The sequence below is a fragment of the Vigna radiata genome, chromosome 11, assembly GCF_000741045.1.
Source record: "Vigna radiata var. radiata cultivar VC1973A chromosome 11, Vradiata_ver6, whole genome shotgun sequence".
NCBI classification, from domain to species: domain Eukaryota; kingdom Viridiplantae; phylum Streptophyta; class Magnoliopsida; order Fabales; family Fabaceae; genus Vigna; species Vigna radiata.
Genome location: NC_028361.1, coordinates 1,375,113 through 1,398,292, shown reverse-complemented (window position 1 = coordinate 1,398,292; position 23,180 = coordinate 1,375,113). Strand labels below are relative to the sequence as shown.

General features: G+C 34.4%; 4 protein-coding genes across 4 annotated transcripts; 2 read left to right on the top strand and 2 right to left on the bottom strand.

Annotated features, from left to right (window-relative positions):
* Positions 1-3,644: 3,644 nt before the first annotated feature.
* Positions 3,645-14,088, bottom strand: LOC106776986 (cytochrome P450 97B2, chloroplastic). Its single transcript, XM_014664476.2, has 15 exons — positions 14,006-14,088; positions 12,151-12,377; positions 11,488-11,668; positions 11,072-11,179; positions 9,695-9,779; positions 8,225-8,463; positions 7,628-7,801; positions 7,461-7,508; positions 7,286-7,345; positions 7,043-7,129; positions 6,830-6,918; positions 6,427-6,518; positions 4,661-4,722; positions 4,054-4,203; positions 3,645-3,974 (listed from the first exon to the last, which is right to left on the bottom strand). The coding sequence occupies exons 2-15, from the start codon at positions 12,279-12,281 to the stop codon at positions 3,750-3,752; spliced, it is 1,731 nt and encodes a 576-aa protein (XP_014519962.1). The 5' UTR covers positions 12,282-12,377; positions 14,006-14,088; the 3' UTR covers positions 3,645-3,749.
* An 82-nt stretch (positions 14,089-14,170) lies between these two features.
* Positions 14,171-16,544, top strand: LOC106776587 (SUN domain-containing protein 5). Its single transcript, XM_022775712.1, has 4 exons — positions 14,171-14,359; positions 14,594-15,810; positions 15,883-15,968; positions 16,291-16,544. The coding sequence occupies exons 1-4, from the start codon at positions 14,203-14,205 to the stop codon at positions 16,523-16,525; spliced, it is 1,695 nt and encodes a 564-aa protein (XP_022631433.1). The 5' UTR covers positions 14,171-14,202; the 3' UTR covers positions 16,526-16,544.
* Positions 16,545-16,559: 15 nt separating this feature from the next.
* Positions 16,560-20,291, bottom strand: LOC106776586 (GDSL esterase/lipase At5g08460). The gene is made up of 7 exons (XM_022775631.1): positions 20,268-20,291; positions 19,328-19,379; positions 18,747-18,995; positions 18,454-18,581; positions 18,111-18,350; positions 17,268-17,523; positions 16,560-17,180 (listed from the first exon to the last, which is right to left on the bottom strand). Exons 1-7 carry the CDS (start codon positions 20,289-20,291, stop codon positions 16,948-16,950), a joined length of 1,182 nt encoding a protein of 393 aa, XP_022631352.1. The 3' UTR covers positions 16,560-16,947.
* LOC106778064 (phosphatidylinositol 4-kinase gamma 2) lies at positions 19,951-22,833 on the top strand. The gene is made up of 2 exons (XM_014665952.2): positions 19,951-21,835; positions 22,038-22,833. Exons 1-2 carry the CDS (start codon positions 20,522-20,524, stop codon positions 22,413-22,415), a joined length of 1,692 nt encoding a protein of 563 aa, XP_014521438.1. The 5' UTR covers positions 19,951-20,521; the 3' UTR covers positions 22,416-22,833.
* The last annotated feature ends 347 nt before the right edge of the window (positions 22,834-23,180 follow it).

The window sequence follows — 23,180 nt, the reverse complement described above, 5'->3', positions numbered from 1 at the left end:
CAAAAGTTTACAAGTAACATACCAAAACTTTTATATTGAGACACATTGTTAGACTCCAAAAACATGCATAAAGATTTATTAATCAATAACTTATAGATACCATTATTGTAAGAACCTCCTTTTCTCTTTCTCCTCTCTTTTATTTTCTTTTCATTTAATGGGTATATTTGGTTTGTTGATGATTGGTTTATGATAAGATGTGATATTGATGTTATTGTGATGATGAAAGCTATGTTGATGTTGTGAATTGACTAAATTGTTAAAGGTGCAATGAGCTATCAAAGTTATGAATTTGTGTAGTTAAAAATAGAGGTTTGATAGGCAAATTTGAAAGATGAGAGTTGGAGTTGTATATATGGTATTTCAGATATTGTTTTATGTAATTTGAAACTTGTTAGAGATGTCTTTTGATTTAAAATATGAGACAAAACAAAGGAGTAATTAATTGGGAAAATTTTGTAGTGTTTTTAATGTAAAAGTGGGGTTTTGAGTAGTGAGATTTCTAAAGTAAGGGGTTTAATTTGTTTTGGAGAGCTTCGAGCATGTTATTAGGCTAATTAGAACTTGGGTAGAGGTTCAAACTAGTGAAAATCTGTCATGAAGGTGAAAGTTGCATCTTAGGTTGATTTTAGTGCATTTTGGGGGTTTTGAGTTATTGAGTTAGTTTGGTACATCTAATTCCTATCCAAATGACCAATGCACTACTCTACTTTCATCTATAAACACATTTCATATCAATATTAGTGTTACATATTCTAAATTGATAATTTGAATATGTTTAAGATGCACCAAAACTAGAAAAATCAGGTTGCTGTCAAAAACTGATAATAATAATCGATTATCTCATTTGATAATCGATTATTCTAGTTAGAGAGTCATATTTTTTTCAAAGCTCTCCAAATAATTGATAATCGATTATTGTCGTCAGAAAATCATCCAAGACAGTTTTTGGTGGTTTTCGGGGTCCCGATATCATTTTTGGACGCTCTTTAGATCGTTTTAGGGGTTTTGGACCTATCCAGAACTATAGGTGATGGTTTCAAAGTTGTTTTCCTTGTCTAAGTATGAGTTTAAGGGGTATTGAGTAGTTTAGTGGTTCTTCTTGGACTGTTATTGTCTATTAATGTATATGGAATGGTTTCATGTGATTTTTGATGACTTGTTGGGTTGTTTGTGGTCTTTTGAAGTATAATTAATATTATATATATGTTTGTATGCAATGTAAAAGCGAAAGGTTATATGTATATGGTTTCATATGGTTTCATATGGATTCAAATGGATTCAAATGGTTCACGGTTGGTAAAATGGGTTCCACGGAGGAACTTCTTGGTGTTGGTTTCAAGTATGTTTAGAATGAATGCAGGAGCTCAGTCTTGGGGGTTATCCTGAAACTCCAATGGTCTTTCATTCTCACGTAGAGAGGATTGATCCATGTCATGAGGAGTAGCATGAGGTTTTAGTCTTGGGGGTTTCCAGTATGCTCCAAGGCCCGTAATAGACTAACCTCGTGAGTATGGTACGGTGAAACTCATTGGCAATGACTTTACAAAACAGTAGAATCCACCGCAAGTATACAACCCGCCATAGCTCGATAATTCGGACAGTCAAAGTCAGTGTACTGTCATGCATCAAGTGTTTTGTATTGGGTTGTACTACGTATGATTGTATGAATCGTGGTTGATAAATATAATGATTGTTCTTTTATTTAAAGTAGCTTATCCTATTGTTTGTACTTGTGTTTTGTATGTGTTGTGTTCTTTCTTTTGCAGTGATCATTTTGTGGGTGTGAGCAGAGGGAGATGATGTTTCCTTGGAGCAGGCGCTGGATGGAAGTGATGCAACTTTATAAATTAGTTAGATCTATAATGTATATAGTTTTGTACTAGAAGTTTGTATATAAAGTTTTAAATTCTATGGTTGTTTTGGATGACTGTAAAGTTTATACTTTATTTTATAGTCTATAACTGTTGTATCTTATTGATTATGTGACGATAATCGTTATATTTTAAAATGTTAGAATTCTTTGCTTATAAATGTCTTTATTTAGAATAGCATGAAGACAATATTTTACATCTTCTGAATTGTTATTTTGTCAAATTATAACAAAAATACCAATATTTCTATAATTAGACATATACACCAATGTAAAAAAATCTTTCTGGAATTACCATTAAAAATATAATTTAAAACTCAAATAAAATATTTTTATTAAGATCTTCTTATTAAATGTTTCTATTAACCTTTTAAAATAGTAATATAATATATAAAGACTATTTATCTCACATTTTAAAGAATTGTTATAGTTACTGTAAGACTTGTAATTACATAATATTATGTTTCTGATTACATAATACTATGTTTGTCTTCAATGCCAATTCGTTAATTATATTTGTTTTCACTGTAAACTTGCAAAATGCATTTACAAAGATTTGTAAGTGAACATACTTTTTGTGTATGCATAGTAAAATATTTCTTCACTTTTTGTCTTTCACCGTTACTCTTGCATGAAAACCTAAGTTTTGATATCAATTTTTAGAGATCACGAAGTATATGAACAATTACAAAACAAAAATAAAATAACAAAATCACAAATGACTTACGAAATTCAGTCAAAATGCCCTATGTCCACGTTTACACTAAATAATACTTTTAATTAATTAATTAGATTTACAATTTCATGAATATTTATAAAAATAGAGCAAATAAATGGGTTAGACCCAATAAACCTGTCTGACGTACTCAACATTTTAAGCTTATAAATAACTAACATGCTTGAAATTTTTTTGGAAGCTTTTGTCTAGCAAAAAAGTAGCTGCTAAAATAAGTCTAACAGTGTCAATCAAAAGAAGGAAAATGATAACATTGTTGTCTATAATTAAGAATTAATTTTTATTTGTTCATAGAAAAATAACTGCAAAAAAGATTAGCTCATTAAACATATATATTTTTTATTAAAAAATACTCATTACTTTTTCTTTTACCGAAAATATCATCTTTTTTGACAAATTAAAATAGGAAATAATGAATATTACCGTGGGAGTACTCAAAATTTCCTTACTTATTTTATATTAACTAACATATTCGTGTTAAATGTGTGATAAATGTATGATGAATTAGCCACTAGCGAGTTTGATTTTACTGCATAAGGGTATCTGAAACAGTGGCTGAAATTTTCAATAAAAATTATTTTAAAACAACAAATTGTTTAAGGTACTAGAAAATTTAACGTTCATAATTATTTTCAACGGTTTTTCTATTTCCACACTGAATAATGATACTTAAACAACATTTCTTTTCCAAAATTACTCCACAATCAATAATAATAATCATAAACACTACCATAAACCAATCACATAGATAATATTTAAATATTATCAAAAAAATATTGTCTAACTATCATTATTCTTCCTAATACTATTTTTAACGTTCACAGTTATTTTCAGCGGTTTTAAAACTTTCCGACAACTTTTTATGCGTGTTCTGACTAAAAATGGAAAAATTCAAATACTATTCAATCCCAAAACAAGTCTTTTCTTCTTCACTTGTGCATTATAATTAGAAAAAATACCTTTACAACTTTCATTCAAGCAGTAAAAACTTTTTCTTTGCCTAAAATGCTTTCCCGCAGATTCCTCAAGCAAAAATTATTTCTGAAATAACTTATTTCCTTAGAAAACAGCTGAAATTGTTTCAGCTGTCCCAAATTCGGTACATTATTCTGAATAAGAAAAAAGTACAGCATCTATATGTCAATGTAAATTAGATCTCTTCTTCAATTTGCACCAGAGTCCGTTTTTGGTATGGATGGTTGCCCCAGTAACTAGTTCCACCGATTCAGGGGTCCCCTTCAGTTCCACGTCAAAATTCTGGAGCAGCATAGTCAACGCTACAGTGGATTCCATCAAAGCAAATTGGTCTCCGACACATTTTCGTGGTCCGCCACCAAAAGGCAAGAAGGCAAAATCCGATATAATCTGATCAGGTAGACATTTGTTGTCAATGTTCAGGAATGAGCCAACACAAAGGAAAAAAGAAAAAGGAGCAGAAAGCAACCTCGTTCGGATACAAGGCTCCAGGACTTCGAGATGGATCAAAACCGGACCATCCTTCAATTTCTTCATTCTTGTTTTGCACAAGAAATCTCTCGGGTTCGAACTCATGAGGGCGATCCCAAAAATATGGAGATCTGTGGAGATTATATACCTGGATATAGGAATTCAAATATCAAGATTTTAAATATATGAAGTGAAATTCTGCAAAAGCAAAAATAACCAGACTGTTTGTTGCACTGATGTATTAGTGGTAAAACCAAGTTATGAGTACTCTTCATTTTTCTTTTTATAAGAAAAAGGATAGTATGGACATTTCAGGGGAAAATAGGTTACTCCAATATTAAAAAAGTATTAATGGCATGTCTTGGATCCCGAAGGCAATGCCCCCACCTACAGGATAGCCTATTTCCCCACGCAAAAAGTTACAAAGAAAAACTGTCACAACTGTGTGGGGAACTCCCACTCGATGCACTTCTCTTGGTTGTTAAGAAACTGCAAATTAATTGTTCCATAAAGGGAACCTGTCATGAACGTTGGGAAATTCTGGTCCTTAAAATCCATGCGTCTGTTCATAAAAGAAACAAGAAGCTACGTATGTTTGTACTCACAGAAATGAAGAGATCGGTCCCGGCAGGAATTGCATAACCATCTTTATCACCTTTGTACCCTCCTGGAGGCGAGACAAAAAGTTCATGGATACAATATCGCAAATGAAAACAACAAATAAAAATTAACTCAAAACTAACCAGACAAGAAAGAAACAGACACATTAGTCAATTATAGATCGTATAATATCAGCTACTGAAAACACAGATTCCTAGTAAGTAATAGTTTACAATAGTGCTTGAAGATGATGCATAGGAAGTCTGTTTGACCTCCTTCATTGACTAATTAAAATGAATTGACACTAAAAAGGTACACTATCACACAGTTACAGGTTCTCGTGTATGGTAAGATTATTGACCTCTCTAATTACTTTAAAGATGATTTCTAATTCTAAATATCTCTGGACTAACAATACGTCCTTTATCCTTCTTTATCACCTTCTACCATGCTTCATTTTCTAATTTGTTGAAAGTCATAGGTTATCATTATTGACTTTTTCTAATAATTATTTTAAAGGTAATACCTAAGATGATTTATAATTTATATGGTCATGAAACTCTAATTTAAAACTATTAAATGTAACTAAATATATGGTCCTTGACACATCTCTTTGCATTTGAAACATTTGCATATATACATGCTCCTTTGTTGTAATATATACAATGAATGTTATTTTGTATTCAGCACATATCTCAACAAAAACTATTTGACCTCAATCCAACGAAACTCATTCTCTTTGTATTTCTTTAGCCATCTTTACTAAGCTTCTTTTCTAGGTGTTCTTGATTCCTTTCACTCCAATTTTGGAAAGTAACCCCTCATGTCAATTCATTAGGAAATCCTTATTTCAGTTTCTGATTCATAATCCATCGACAGAAAGATCAACTTTGACAGTCTGTTTTTGGGAGAGAAGCAAATATCAAGCCCCTTATTGTTCACGTTCACCTCCACAGTAGCTCTATAACAAATATCAAGCCCTTCATAGCGTGTTAGTTTCTGTAAAGGGAACGTTGTATCTGTTTACTTAGCTTTGAACTGTTTCAGTCCCGCTAAATGTTTGAGAAAAAAAGGAAAAGATGCTGTGGAATTGTGTTTTTGTGGCTAGAGTGTAGTCCATTTGGCAAGAGTGCATGGCCAGAAATCTATTCCTCCTTATCCTTATACGGAATATGCTCGTTTTGTTCTGTTCCCTTGTTTCAAAAGCATAGAAAACTGATTAGCTCTTTCGAATTTATGCATTTTCTGCATTTTTCTTACCCATTTTCAGAGGATTTCTGAATTCTGGTTGTTCAGCAATGTATTATTTTTTACAACAATTACTTTCTGTATCTCTGTATTTATTCTATATTATGTTCTGTCATGCATGAGATTTCCAATCCACGTTGCCTGTCCTAATTGGGTGAAGTATATCAATTATGAAGTCCAAACAGTATACACGTTCAATCTTCATGACTACAATTCCCTAAAACGTTTGATAAGCACCTAATCACTTCGAAAACTACACAAAATCTATTAAGAAGGGAAGAACCAAGATCTTAAATACTCAAACTGAAAATCTCATTCTCCGCTATGTAGGATTCATGCACTCCATAATACCCAAGTTCCTATCAACATTCTATTATTTTCATGCCGTGTATTGATGGTTGGGATTTTAAACACACTAAGAAATTTAATACTCAATTTAAAATATTAGATACCAAGCAACAAAAACAATTAATGTAATTTGATTCCATTCCATCTTTATCAAATAGTTAGTAGTAATCAATACCTGGTAAAACGTCAGATTTGAGTGTTCGTCTTATTAGCAAAGGTGGTTGTGGATATAAACGGAGAGCCTCCACAATAATCAATCTAATATACCTGAAAGCATACAACGTATTTAACAAACTATTTTACTCTTGTTGCTTAGTTGGTACAGTAGAATGTGATATTCCCCCAAAACACCCTACAGTCAACTCTGATTGATTATAAAGCTCACATCATGAAAAAATAATTGAAAGTAATGACTTGTAATGTTTGTCTTTCATGTAGATTACATATTTTTCTCCCTTTTTGTTAGACGATAAAACTATTGCCAATTTTTTATAACTTTCGTTAATCTTTCTGAGTTAAATAATGGTCATCAAACAGGTTGCAGTGAATATAAAGGTGAATATGAAATAGGAACCCACTGCAGTTTTTTAAGTGATTCATAAGTTGGCCTCTCTGTACCCAGCACCAAATCTACCTCTGCTTGAGCCTTGTTCATTTTGCTAGGATTCTGTAATAAGGAAATTGGTAAAACATTAAGATGGTGTTGCACAAACAGGAATGTCTGAAAAAAATTCATGACAACCAACAACTGAAGTTATCATGGCACATTAAAGTACACTAGACAAACCTACTTGAGCTAGGAGGAAAACTGCCCACGTAAGAACTGCAGCCGTTGTTTCATGACCAGCCACAAGCATTGTCATTAAATCATCCCTCAACTGTCAAGACACAAAAAGAGTAAGCACTGCCTACTTTGAACGACTACCTGAAATGAAACATATTGCCTACACACACAGCTTTTCCACTTATCCAAAGCATCCAAATTTCAGTCAGCATGGCTTTCTGTAAGCATGTTGGGTTAGGACTAGATATACCTGACGATCATCAACATCAGCTCCTCGCATATCAACCAAGAAACGCAAAAGACTTGCATCCTGTAAACTCCTATATTAATAAACTCAGTGGTATTTAAAGAACTCCAAGTTTTCAGGTAAGTATTCTGATAGTTTAACATAAGCTATTATCATTAAATCCATCAAGATAACACACCTTCAAATTTAAGTAATCTCTCTGCTGCAATTTCTCAACATCTGTCTCCTGCAAATAGAATGATTTCAAGACCATGTCATGTAAGTCAACATAACGTGACAGTCTAAGAAAGACTGATTCCTGCAATCAATCACAATATTCAATCATGGAACTAAAGTATCACTAACCTGTCGGCTTTCTTTTGCATTTTTAATAAGTTCGTCTAGACATGTATTGATGATCTTTAGGTCATGATGAAACTTTCTTTGCCTTGGGACTATCCACCTTGCCAATGGAATTTTCCAATATGGAATGTAGAAAGTGGATCTGTGTTCAGCTTCAAAAAGAGTTCCGTAGACTGCCTATACAAGACTTAAAAGCAGAGAGTATGTGAGCTCTCCTAACCAATGGTTAGAGAAGCAAATAAAAAATTATGGTCTTGACACCATATTCCAATAAGACCTACAATCGAGACTTGCAGTTCAAGACAAACTATGATTAAATAAAAAAGCAGTTTATTACTGACAAGATGAGAAGCTTTAAAGAAATGTAAGGTGTATTGTCTACTTATATTATTGATGATAAGTCCTATTATTTTTTACCCCGCACAAATCTCTCAACATGTAACACACAAGAGATTGAATTTCAATAAATTAGTAAACTAACTACGTAGCTAACCACTTTTGAGGAGGCAAAATATTCGAAAGAAAATTATCATGTCTACTTCCATTTACAATCAATCCAAAATCGCCGTATATTTGGAATGCATAACCTTTCAGACAAACCTTAATAACAGGAGATTCTTTGGTGACAGAACCAAAATCATAGTTGAACACACCAAGACCAATAATATCAAGAGCCAAACTAGAAAACTCTGCCTCAAGATCCAATTCAGCTGACTTAGGTCCACCATAACTGTCTCCTTCGAGAAGCTTATTAACCTTCAATATTGTTCTTTCTGAACAAGCTGTGAATATTTTGACCATAGCTTCCAAGTAGGAGTTATGGAAAGCCGGAGCAATGACTGCATATTTTAGAAATACAAAGTGAAGAAAAAAAAATAATATTTGGTTAATTCATGAAATCCTTTAACATTATTACAACCACAGCAAAGACAACCTATAGAAACCACTAATGATTTTAAAGTTCTTCATTCTCATAAGTTGTAACTGATTTCTGGTATTAATTTGGTTAATTACTGCAGTCCATAAAAATTGGAATAATGAACTCCATCTATTGATTTGACAATGATATTTGACAACACAATTGGGAGAACACTTAGGCACCGAAAGATGACTGTTTGAGGTTCTTCATCAGTTCTAATGGCAAAACACTTCAAGACATTATCATAAAAGATATTTTCTAGGACAATCATAAGCAACTTTTAAAAATTAAACTATAGGTCAGGGAAATATCATCAGCAGTTCCAAATTAAAAGGTTAATGGATATTTCATTCGATTTTTAGTAAAAGGTATTTCACTTTATTTACCTTGTCATAGACCCAGTAAAGAAAGATGGTTGTATTTGGCCCTCAACACCCAACATAAAACTTGACCTACCAAACATGGATGTCTTGGAAGTGCTTACCAAGGGCACATCAAAGATTGTTCCTAATTGAATGTTTTTAGCGGATGATCTAATTTTGATTATTTAACACTTGAGCTTTAGACGCAAGCTTTGGAAATAAAGGGTTTCTACTCAAGTAGGAATGAGGCAAAAATGAATTGCAACCTTTTGCAAGACAAGAGGAATATGACTTTAAAGTTTAAATGGAAGATGCCATAACACAAGTATCTAGCAAGCTCAAAGGAAAGTTTTATCACGCTATACATTCAATTATACTCCATAGAGTGAATGTTGTACATTAAAGGGACAAGAGAAAATGGAGGATACAAAATCTTCTATAAGATATCAAGATAAAATGAAAGAGAATAAATCAGCTCAAACAAGCATCCAAGTCTCTTTTCAAATCTATCATTTGAAAGTCCAAGAGTAAAGACAAGAAAACCATAAAGAGGCTACAAAAACAAGCCTGTCTCATAAAATGTGCTCTGGAATTGCTCTCGAAGACTAATAAATCAAACCTTAATAAAAAGAACCTAGTGTAGAAGCCCCTTTTATTTTTTATACCTTCTACATCCTAAATCTTCATGAACAGAGAAAAAGACTTGTAAACTGTACAAAGGATCAGATGCAGAGTCAAGGACATGAAAAGGGACGAAAATGACAAAGATATTAAATATAGTTTGTACACCTCTTCTCCTTTGCTTCCAAGTATCAAGGTCTGCTGGTATGAGTCCTTTGCCCATTATTGGTTCTAGGATATCAGCGAGTACTCCCTAGGTTTTTAATTAGCAAGCAGATGTAGAAATTAGAGACATTTTGAAGATGAAGTTGAAGTAAAATAAAATATAGACACTATTCAATGAAATAGGCACGTAGATTTGCCAGGAAACCAACATATTCAAACTTACAATCTACAGCTAGAACATGTTTTACATTTAGCTACATTTTAGTGGGTAGCCCACTGGTCACAAAGTATTTCACAAAGGAATACATTTACTTTAACAGGATTTAGTTACTGCATTTATTTATTTTATTATTCTAAAAAATAATGTACCAACTTCCATTGTTACAAGGCTCCTCGACCTGCTCAGTAAGGACCATATGAACTTAGCCTATAAATTTCAGAAGCATGCATAAATCTAATGAAGGTTAAGCAGGGGTAGAGCAATTTATCCTGAAAATTACAGAAGCTTGGTGTCACTTTCATAAAACTAATGATGGGTAAGCAGGGAAGGAGTTAATTAGCCTGTTAACTTTTGAAGTTCAATGTCACTTTCATAAAACTGATGAGGGTACGCATGGAGGGGTTAATTTTCCTGTTAATTTCATAAGCTTAATTATCATTTTCATAAAACTATGAGAAGTCAGCAAAGGAGGAGTTAAATATATCATGAAGGTTCTTAGTTAGAAAGAGGGTGGAGGGCAGAAGGAAGCTGGTTCAAGGATAAAGAGTTGTAGTTTTGTAGCAGGAAACTGCAGTTGAAAAGTCGAGAAGCTGGACAGTTTATAACTAGATAAAATGTAGGTCATTAAGTGTAAAACCATATTCTTCACAAATTAAAACCTGTTTCATTTAGCTATCAAATATCATTGAAAACTTTCCGGTGTTTTCTATTTCATATACTGAAAACAATAGAGGAGCTTAATTAACTCCTCTTCATAATTATACATTTATAGGGCTAAATAGCTAATCAGAACAAAGAAATACAACACACACCCAACTCAGACTTCACTAATTAACTAGCTCATACACAGAGCTGAGTGCATATGGTTTTAAGTATTCTAACACATATTTATCTGGTACATGTGAACATAAGATTAATTTAGGGTAAATATGCTGAGCACTGAACTCCGCCGCTCTTCATTTCATTCCAGTTTTGAGATACCCAAAATAACATTTGGTCCTTTTCAGGTTCAAACTTCATGAGTAAAGATCCACAGAGGAATAATTCACTTAATACAAAATTCACACTTTTCTGTTCCAAAGCATGTCACAGACAAACAATCTATCTGAAAATGGACTGAACCAAGTGTAACAAAATTCAAGTGAGAGCTGAGACCATACCTTGTCATAAGAAAATGCATTTTCTCGCAGAATATGTCTAGCAACTATGGGATCTGATACAACAACAAATGATTTTGGTCCAAAGGCAAGTTTGTACACTCCGCCGTGCTGTGCCAGGTTCAAAATAATATCCTCAGATGATAATTAAAATATGATTGACTGAGTAAAGGAAACTATGATGGAAAAAGTAAAACAAACAATTTGAGCCATTTTATGAACAAACTACATATTCTCTTGATTAACTATAGGTATAGGAGCGTTGAAGTAAAAATACCAACACCTGAAAGTCAAAAATTAAAACAAATACATCCAAAGATGAAAACAAAAATGATAAGCCAAAATGAAGAAAAAATATCACACAAACAACTTATATAAAGTAGGACACGAGAATTGATGATCGATAAAAGGGTAAGTACCTCCAAGAACCAATCATATAGTGAGAAAAAGAGAGGTCGATCAAACAGATCTGTTACTGCCCCTTCAGCTATGGGCATAGACCCTATACTTCCACCACTTAAAAAGTCTGTGAGGAGGTTACTTGCATTGTCAAGGATATTTCTACTTGGTTTCTTCTTATCGGTATTAATCGATTGGCATCTACATTCAACACAAGCATGGCTTATACACAGAGTAATAACATACGATATGCTCCTACCAAGCTCTGAACATAAAATTAATACGAATAAAAAAAAAGTCAAACAAATCAAAACATTAGATTATTTATTTAGTTGCTGAAACAGTTTAACTTCCAAGTACAAGCACATTCATATTTACTCGAACAAAAGGAATCCGAAACAACTCATTGACAGCTAACAGGAAGAGAAATCAATATATGAGCTAGGACAAGAGTGTCTGAGTTTCATTTTAGTCAAAATTAGGTAAACGTGTGTTGGAGTTCACGTTGACGAGTAGGCGACAGTGGATAAAATACTTGAATGAAAGTACTCAGCTAGCATAATTATATATTTGTTGATTTCACAAGAAAAGGAGGTTAAAGCATGCATTCATGTATGAGCACTCGGACATGAAAAACTAGCGAAGAAACAGGAATGGAGTACGAGTTTTGGTTGCAGAAGAACCTGATTGAAGAAAATTGTTGGGAGTGAAGAGTGCGAAAATGAAGAGAAGAAGGAAAACGAGATAATGGCTTAAAACGAGAATGAAACTTGGCGTCAGTGACGGTGGAGAGGGCTGGGGTGGTGGCGCTCATGGCGGAGCGTTGTTTCCGGCGACGGTCTGAATGGAACCGTAAACGGAGAAGGCAATTGGTTCAGTCGTACGCTCCAATATAAACAAAAAGTGGTGTCTGTCCAATTCAAGGAAAAAAAAATCTCAGTGGAAGTTAATATTAAAAACATCTGAGTGGAAGTTAATATTAAAAAAAATAAATTAATTTCGCTTATTTCTAAAATATTTTTTTATTTAATTGAGCTTTTAGTTTCAATATTCAAATTTATTTTATAAAAATTGAATTGTACGATTGATCCTGTAAAATTTTACAGTTAAGTAATTCTGGATGGCTGATATTATATACATTATCTGATTTCTAACGGAAGATGCCATGGTGTTTATAATTAATAATTATATTAATGATTTATTTGCATGATTTATTAGTATTAATATTTAATAATAAATTTAAATATTTATTATCATTAAATATACAATAAATAAATTATTGTTCTAATTTTTTTAATTGGAAAATATTAAATATGTTATTAATTTTTTAAAGGAACTACCATTAAGAACATAAATAGAGCTAAACCGTAACTGATATATAAATAAATTATATCAATCAATTCCTTTATTTAGAATTTGCTTGATATAAATATTTAAATTATTTTATTTTAGTTTTAAACTTTAAAATATAGTTACAGATAAAATAAAAATATGAAATATTTACTTATATATAAATATATATAATTTTTTCAACTAATTTAATTTTTTTTTTGTTGTCTATTGTGCTTGTAACACGGTTGTGTCTCATCAAACCAAATTAAATTAACAAAACCAGATATAGGTGGATCACTACCAGAGACACGTACGACTATAGAAACTTCTAAGATATAGGGCTCAAATCTATATATTAAAATATTATAAATTAATTTAAATTAACAACTAATATTTATTCAAAATTATCTATATAAAGACAAATATAATAATCTAAAAATATTATCATTTAATATAAAAAATTACAAAAAGTTATTTTTTTATAACTATCTAATTTTTATAATGTATGTCAAATGTATGTAAACTTGTGTAAATTGTTATAATTTTTATTAGAGTTGTTGAAAGGGATCATCCGGTCCGATCCATCACGGATTAATCACTTAGTGAGACAACTTAATTCGGCTCATTTATTAGTGATTCAAAAAAATTTGAATCCGAATCCATTAGAGGTTGGTTGGTCTACTGACTCACTTAATTACAATTTCTTTTAAATAAAAAACTTATAAACTTTCTATGATTTAAATCTAAATAAATTTCACTTCCAGAGTGTTTAATTAATTTAAAATAGTGAACTTAAATAATTTCTTCAAGCAAAATAAAATAAAATTAGGTAGTGGGTTGGTGAGCCAACTTGGTCCACCACGTGTTCAACCCGCATGAACTGGGTTTAAATGAGTCGAGTTGAAATCTGACTCACATAAAAAAAAATACAATTTTTCCAAACCCAACTCAACCCAAACCCATGATGGACCGGGTTAGTACGTAAATTGTGACCCATTTTCACACCTCTATTTTTTATCTTTTTATGAAACATTAATGACAATGAAGTGTTTTAATTCTGTAATAAAAAAAAAGATTTAAATTAGTATGGTTGACGTGAGTTATAGAAAATAAGAAGGAAGTGGAGCAAGTGGTTATGAATAGTAAAAAATGATAGTTAAGTAGAGTAAATGAAATAAAGAGGAAATAAGAGAAGTAGAAAATTACCGAAAATAGAAGTTTTGTTAAGATGGTGCGGTTGAAGATAGGGAGTGGCCGTTAAGTCCTATTTCTGCGCCTATTCTATTTAAGCGCTCAGTTTTTCACTCATTCTTTTCGCCACGCTAATTTCTTTTCTTTTCTTTGTTTCTCATTTTTCTTCTGCACTGGCTTCCATCAATCGCTATTCAATCATCGATGAGCCGATGAGACTGAAACATGAAGAATCATCGTCACCCATCAAATTCCACATGTCAAGGCATCAATGCAATACCAGCATTTTTGGCATCTCTTTCTCTTTCATTTTCTCCTTATGGTGCCTCCTCTTCTACATCAAGCTTCGCCTCGTTCATGGCACTGGAGGTAAAGCTCCATTTTTATGCATGCCCATCAACATTTTTTTATCAGACAAGAACATAATAAGATCATAATAATAATAAATAACACTTGTTCTTCTTACATGTTTTCTGTTGGAATTTCATTTATGGTTTTTTGTTGTTGTTGTTTTGCAATTATATATCTGGAATGATGATGATCATACATGCATACACATTCATATGTTGCTCGCTGATCTTGCATGTGTTTTCATAATTGCAGCTATGTTAGAGTTCAATGAATCAGGTAGCTCCAACAACGTTAGTCAGAAACTTACAAAGTCCTTGTACTCACTTCCTGAAACAACTAGTATAGAACAAGTGTTTTTGCACGTTTTAGGAAATGGTAGTAATTTGGTGTGCAAATTACATCATCCGCATGAGGAAAATAAGCTGCAAAAAATATCAGATGGGAAACTCCAGCCCCATTATGATGAATTACAAAACATGACAGAAGCACAAGGAAAAACAAAGGGCATGGACTCATCGCTTGTTAACATAACTCACAGGCTAGAATCTGATGGCTCTGTGTACAACTATGCCTCCGATTCCAAAGGTGCAAAGGTGGTGGCCCATAATAAGGAGGCCAAAGGTGCAACGAATATACTCGGTAAGGACCATGACAAGTACCTGAGAAACCCTTGCTCTGTTGAAGGGAAATTTGTTGTCATTGAGCTCTCAGAAGAGACCCTGGTTGATTCTGTGAAGATAGCGAACTTTGAGCATTATTCTTCCAACTTCAAGGAGTTTGAATTGGCTGGAAGTTTGAGCTATCCAACTGAAGAATGGAGCATGCTGGGAAAATTTGTTGCTGCCAATGTCAAGCATGCACAGGTCTTTAAACTGTCTGAGCCCAAGTGGGTGAGGTATTTGAAGTTGACCTTGCTTAGTCATTATGGATCTGAGTTTTACTGCACACTGAGTGTTGTAGAAGTTTATGGGATCAATGCAATAGAGCGGATGCTTAAGGATCTAATCGTGGCTTCTGTGGCATCTATTCCTGATAAGCCACCTGTGGATAATAACAGTGACACCCCTTCTCTGAAATCAGAAGATGGTCTAAATGATAAAAATGGAAAGAAAAATGATACCAAGAATGATACCGTGCCTGCTGAGGTATCAAGCAATGATACCACTGGAGAATATGATGCAGAAGTGGTAAAAATAACAACGACCGCAAAATTGAATACAGATCCTGTAATAGAACTTAGACAACAGCTGAATGGTAGGGTGGCTGGTGACACTGTTCTGAAAATTTTAATGAAGAAAGTGAGATCAGTAGAGGTTAACTTATCAGCCCTTGAGGATTACCTCAAAGAATTAAACAAAAGACAAGGAGCTAAAATACCGGATCTTGAGAAACAGTTGTCCAGACTATCAGAAAGTCTTGGACAAAGCAAGTCAGATATTAGAGATCTCTGGGACTGGAACACAAATTTGGTGGGTAACCCTATGCCGCAGTGCCTGTTCCATTCATCTTTCTATTTCTCATCATGTCTTTCTTTTAACCAGGAAAAAGGAATATCTGAGGTTGAGTCTTGGAAAGATGCTGTCTCATCTCAGCTTAACGAATTAGCCAGAGAAAACAGCATGCTAAGGTTAGTGTTGTAGATAATTTTGATAACCTTGATTAAAATGTATCTACCCGTTATTGGCTTTTCAAATTCCTCCGATGGGAGATTGTTATGTGGTTCTTAAACAAAAAGTTCTTGAATCTCGGTGGCATGGTACCAAAAATGAGTTAAGCAACTCCATCATGTTGTATCATTGGAGAAGCTCTCATAAAAAATTTAAATCATCTCATTTTAGTCATTTCCAACCCTGCTTACTCATCGGCATTTTGAAGCTTGCTTTATTGACTTTTCTCTCTTCTCCTGTATGAAAATTTTCTGCGGTATGGTAATTGACATCTCTTTTCAGATTAGATGTTCGAAAGATTGCAAGAAATCAAGCAAATATGGAAACCAAAGAACTTGCTGTCTTTACAACGAGTCTTGTTTTTGTGTGCCTTGCAGTTCTCAAGATAGTTTCGATACACATGTTGACGTTTTCTGCATCACATAATGCGAATAAGGTGCGCCAGACAATTAGAGGATGGGTTACCTTATTTGTATGCTGTAGTGTAACAATATTCATTATCTTGTTTAATAGCTAGGCATTCGCTCGTGCTGTATAGACTTGGATCATTGTAGAAACTTGTTCTATATATAGTTACTGTTAAAAGTTGTCACGTAGTAAACCGTTTCTTGTACTACACTGCAGCATACAAAAGAAGTGATTCCAGATCCTAGCTTCACTTCCATAGGTTGCAATTATGCAGTAGTAGATGCTTAACTCTTTTTTTCAGTGGCTATTAAGGCCATTATTTGTTCGAACAGTCGAATAGTTTTTTTATGCATGACCAAGTTTTTGTCAGTGTTAATATTTGACATCCATTGTACATTTACGTTTTATATATGTGTGTGTGTGTACGAATGTATATGCTTAGTTCTCTTCAGTAACGTGCAAAAAACTGCCTCCTTATACGTAGAGTCATCAAAACTTGTCTGCTAAAAGGAGTAAACTAACACCAGAATATCATCTTGCCATCTTAATAACCATGTCCTCCAAATTCTTAGGGTAGCACATTTTAGTGTGCTGGCCATTCCATATATTGTCAGCCAGAATGGCATTCACTGCATCAGTTGGATGAAACTGATCCCACCAGATATGGTTGGAGGAGTTATTGCACGCCATTTCCGGTGATAAGCACATGATCCAGCCATTGTATTTTCCCATTCCACAGCAGGCCTCAGTTGTGACGTTAAAGCCTAATTAGGAACATAAAGCAGATATGTGATCTCAAATGCTACAGAAATTCATAAAAGACTGAGAGATATAAAAACAAATACTGGTACCATAACGTTCGTGGTTCTTTAAAATATCCATGGAACCTTCAAACACGTCACAGAAGATGATATTGGCCTCGGGAAGCTCCGCAGCAAGATTTTCAACCATGTACCTCGTGAGGAAGTTAAACTCAACAGCCATGTCATTTATTTGGTCAATACATTCTCCATTTTCATTACCGTACTGCCACAGGTAGTGAGGGGCACAGCCAATTGGGGCAAGTCCCGTGATCACCACTTTCCTAACATTTAAGTTGTACAAGTTCTGTGTCATCAAGGATAACATATCAGCTAGGAGTCAGTTTTAGTTACTGTATGCAAAAGTCAAGAAAATTTCGAAAAATGTATTAAAATTACATGAAATTTTGAACGTCTCATGTGAAGAAAAATAAGTGTTGGGGTAACCACGCTATTATTCAGAAAAAATTTCTTGGCTGAACAAGGTATGAACAATCCTGGTAAAACCGAAAAATTAACTAAAATTACTATTAAAAAACAGAAAAGGTAAAGAGGTCATCCTACGACTCGGCTTAGGTAGGGAGAAAAATGAAATGAAAAAAATTGGCTTCGTAAGAAATGTATCACGACCTTATTTTCTTTTCAATTACAAAACATAACATTTTAACAAAGTTATGAATAAATTAAACTTCCCTATTTTTTAAAATTTAAATGGACTTGCTTGCTTTGGCGGTGAACATGGGAAAGTATAGACTATGTGCCAAACATTTTTCACCATGTCTGACACGCTAACATAACACCAAAGCAATGAATTCGTATTTTTAAATGAATGAATTTCATGATTTTGTTTTCAAGTATAATGACTGAGAAGTTAAATCTAAGCATTGCTTTTACCTTTATCTCTTGCCAGAGTGAAGATGCCAAGAAGTGGTTGAAATGCCAAGGTAGGTACAAATTATTGACGTTGGATACATTGAGCAAATAGTAATGAATGTAGTCGTTGATTCCAATAGAAATATAAAAGACAGAATTGGATATGAGATTGGTTGCAGCATCCTCACCCATGCTCAAAATGAACTGCTGAAGCGTGTCTGTAAATTGCTGAATTTGCTGAGTGAGGGAGATATGCTGACCCTGAACCAAATTTATAGATTAGAATTTGAACTTATAACATGTACTGAATTGCGTGATCATGATTAATAGGAATATGAATCGGAGAAAATTGAATGAAACAAACCAATTCAGAGCCACTAGAGAGAATAATGCCAGCGCCAGCAGAAGCATAATTTACCCCATGAATCATATCATCCACTTCCCCTGTCTGTCCAAGATAACTTGGCACAAAAGGAAGCCCTAGACGCAGAGCTGATGCAAACATTACCATAAATAAATCAATCTAATAACATTTAATTTTACACCAGAAATAACATTCAATTTACTTCAAGAAAAAAGAATCAAGCTCAAGAAAGGGAAAATAACACATTCGTGAATCAGAAGGCTGTGAGAAATAAAGAAAGGATCTTTATTCACCAAGATAATCGACAGGGATCCTTCCGTTGGAGAATCTTCCGGTGGGTTGGTGGGTGTCGAAATCTCTTCCGTAAGGAAGATGATCGGCACGTGCAAAGGTTCCAAGAAAATTGTTGGTTCCGCAATCGACGGAGGAGTCTCCGATGACGAACAACGCCGGCACCAGAGAAGAAGAAGGTGCAGTTGAGGGGCTGAGATTGAGTTGTTGCCGATAAGGAGGATCTTCGAAAGGGAACAGTGTTCTTGATTCTACAAAGGTGGAAGATAGTATTACAGTAGATACTAAAAAGTACACAATAACGTTCCTACTCATTATCCTTCACTTTCCTTCTTCAATTTCCCATGCAGATATTGAAATTTAAGCATTGAAACTCAGAGTCAGAATGTTTGATTCTTTTGGCGGGTAACCACAATATATGTCAATCTCAAATGTCGAATATACCCTTTATAAGTCTCAGGCCCATAAGGTAGCCCGCTCCAATAATCAACCCGGCCCACAAATCAAAATAACTTCTTTTTATTTAAATTAATAAATAATTTACATAAAAAAAGACAAGGGTAAAGTGAAAAACAGTATCTACCTGACACGTGTGCAACGGTCCACCGGCCATAACGGTCATTGATTAAAGATATCTAAGAAAACTAAAACAAAACACATTACTATAAGGTCGGTGCTACCCCAAGAGAGAATTATAATAATCAGATGTCATTTATTTTTCTGGTGGGTACATAATAATTTTTTTAATCCATACTTTTTTGATCAAACTTCATAATAATTTTCTATGTCATTATCTTTTTAAAAATAAAATGAAGAAAATAAAGAATAATAAGACCGTTCATAGAGACTGTGTTGGGTTCGTTTTAAATGGTTGATGATTGAGACACAGGGCAGACCAGTGGGACCAAGGGCACATGAGTTGCAATGATCGATGCTACAAAGTAAAATTAATGAATATTTATTTATGCTACTAAGTTACATTATTAGTGTATCTTAAACGGCACTATGTGTCATAATGCATGGTATCTCTTAGTTTCATAGAGTGTATTATTAATTTATGATATTGTATTTTTGATACATTTTATATACAATTTAATTGTTGGTATTAGTAAACGTTGAATTAATGTTTACCGTTATGTGAGAAAAGGAAACAAAACGTTCCTAGTTACGTGATATTTAGCAATATTTACAAAATAGAGTGTGCACTATCTAAAAATGTTCCGTCACAGGTGGTTAGGCGAAAAATTTTATAAAAAGCCAACGGTTACAATACCGTCCTCTCTCATGTTGTTGGAAAGTGAGAAGTTTATTGGAGCAGATAACATAGGCGAAAAGATCGCCCATGGCTGGAATTAGTTAAAACAATTCCTGTCTTTTCCATTTAAGTTCTCAGGCCTCCGACGTTGCTCCTTGATTCTTTCCCTGTGGTAAGAATCCACCTACCCTTCATAAAATTCAACATTTCCTACGAGAGATTCCTTCAGTGTTCATCACCCAAATTTGTCCATACATTTTATAAATACGGCACCAGAATTCCTCCTAGGCATGGCAATTTTTCCGTAAAAAAATCGTTTTTTTCTTTGTTTTTTCATTTTTTGGTTTTTTTAATGTAATTGGGTCTTTTCGATCACTTTGATTGAAAGACCTTTTTTTTTTCTTTCTTCTTCCTCTTCTTCTTCGTTGTAGATGGGCTCCTTCTGCCGTTAACAACTCAAGCGAGAAGGACTTGAGTTTAGGGGAAAACGTAAATAAACAAAAAACACTTCAACTTTGAAAGATGTCGGCTGATGTTGCTGTGAGACCGGCTCTGAAAGAATCGGTGCATTGGCAAGGGCGCTGTCCCGGCGAATCTATCCTGATATATATAACCGTGGATGGTGCTGTGACGCCAATGCTTGTGTCTGAGTCTGATTCGATTGCTTCAGTGAAAATGAGGATTCAGACATGCAAAGGAATTCCGGGGAATAGGCAGAAGCTGGTCTATGGTGGCAGAGAGCTTGCCCGCAAGGATGCACTCATCAAGGATTACGGTGTCACTGCCAACAATGTTCTTCACTTGGTTCTCCGGCTCTCTGACATGATCTTCATTGTTGTAAGGACCACCGGTGGGAAGGAGTTTGAGTTTCAGATTGATCGACATAGAAATGTGGAGTACCTGAAGCAACGCATTAAGAAGAAGGGGAAAGATTTCATCGATCTCGACGGCTGTCAAGACCTTTTCTGTGACGGAGAAGAGCTCCAAGACCAGAGCCTCTTCCGTGACGTCTGCAACGCCGATAATGGTGTGATTCATTTGGTAGCTCAAAAATCTGCAAAGGTTGATGCCAAACCGGTTCACAAGGATTTAGAGCTTTCGGTTGTTGCTGATGACTCAGAAGAGGGGGGAAATCAGGTGACGACGACAAAGACAGGACCAAGTGGAGATTTCTTGTTGGAACCAGTTTTTGTGAATCCTAATGTCAATCTTTTTCCTTTCCTTTGGGACATGATTGGCTCAACATTGAATGGTTTGAAACAAGGAAATCACCCTATGAGGTCCTCAGAGGGCACAGGAGGGACTTACTTCATGCAAGATTCAACAGGTATGGAGTATGTTTCGGTTTTCAAGCCCATCGATGAGGAGCCAAATGCGGTGAATAACCCACAAGGCCTACCGGTTTCGTCCAATGGTGAAGGTTTGAAAAGAGGGACAAGGGTAGGAGAAGGAGCGGTGAGAGAAGTTGCAGCATATATATTGGATCATCCAAGAGCAGGGCCAAGGTTGGTGTCGGGAGAAGCAATAGGCTTTTCCGGGGTTCCCCCAACTGTCATGGTCCAGTGCTTAAACCAACACTTCAACCATCCAAACGGGTTTGATTTCTCCCCAGAGCATTCAAAGGTGGGTTCACTGCAGGCATTCATGAAGAATCATGGTAACTGTGAGGACCTTGGTCCAGGGTCTTTTTCTGTGGAGGAGGTGCATAAGATCACTGTGCTTGATCTAAGAATGGCTAATGCAGATAGACATGCTGGTAATATATTATACAGGAAAGATGCAGATGGCCGCACTCTCCTCATTCCCATTGATCATGGCTACTGTCTACCAGAGCAGGTAAACATTCTTCATCTTTCCTTCACGGTTTCACTGCATATCACCATGTGTTTCTTGCATATATGCTTTGGTGTTTGGTTTCTGCAAGAAAAACTGTGTCTGTCAAGTATTTGTTTTACATATTCATAATGTGTTTGATAGAAAAGATTTGTTGATTGTGGAATGTGTGGGACTGAAAGATATGTTTGTGTTGTGTGTGCAGTTTGAGGATTGCACATTTGATTGGCTTTACTGGCCCCAAGCTCGTGAACCTTACTCTCCTGACACAGTTGAATATATTAAATCTCTGAATGCTGAGAAAGATATAGAGCTTCTGAAATATTATGGGTGGGATGTTCCGGTAGAGTGTGCTCGAACACTCCGAATCTCCACAATTTTATTGAAGAAAGGGGTTGAGAGAGGTCTCAGTCCCTTTGACATCGGAAGCATTATGTGTAGGGAAAATTTGAACAAGAAATCTGTAATCGAGGAGATTATTTGTGAAGCCCAGGAATCAATGCTACCTGGCATGGGGGAATCTGTGTTTCTTGAATTTGTCTCCCAGATCATGGATTCTCGCCTTGACAAGCTTTCAAAATAAACTCTCTCGGATTCATAGTTATATAATGTAATAACAATAAATATATTTGCATCATAACTGTGTATGCATTCCATATTTGGATGGACTGCACCTGGTATAAAATGTCTGTGAACCTCTTTCTCATCACTCATCTCTCATATCTCATATCTCATATCTCATATCTCATCCATGCATTGCTGCCTTTTTCACAATTGTAATGATCTTCTGGGCAGAGGTTGAAGGGTCTCTATAACATGTATTATATTGAAACATTATATATTCTAGGTTTCTGCGAAGATTGACAGAAGTTGGATGACTTGTGTACATAATTGTAATATGTTTAGCATGTTTACTTTTGAAAAATATGCCTCAACCAGACATCTTACTGTCTGACGTTGCCTTTGCCATATTTCCTATGTATAACTTTGCCATATTTTAACTTTCTTCAGTTTATACTATAGAGACAGAGCACTCGCTTGTCCTTATTGTAATACATAGTTTTTAAAAATATTTTTATAAAACATTTTACATTTTCGATTGGAAGTAACAACTATGAGCAATTATAGGATCTAAAAGAGAATTCTTAGAAATAAAGAAAAGTTTTTATATGTAGAACTAAATAAGTGATTGAACGTAATTTTTATTTTTTTGATTAGAAAACCAGATAAAACAAATAGTGATTCAATTATATGTTCAATCATATTTAATTATAAAAATTTGAGTGGAAATGAAACTGAGTTATATTTGTTAGATTTAAAGAAAATGTGATTGACAAATATATATTTA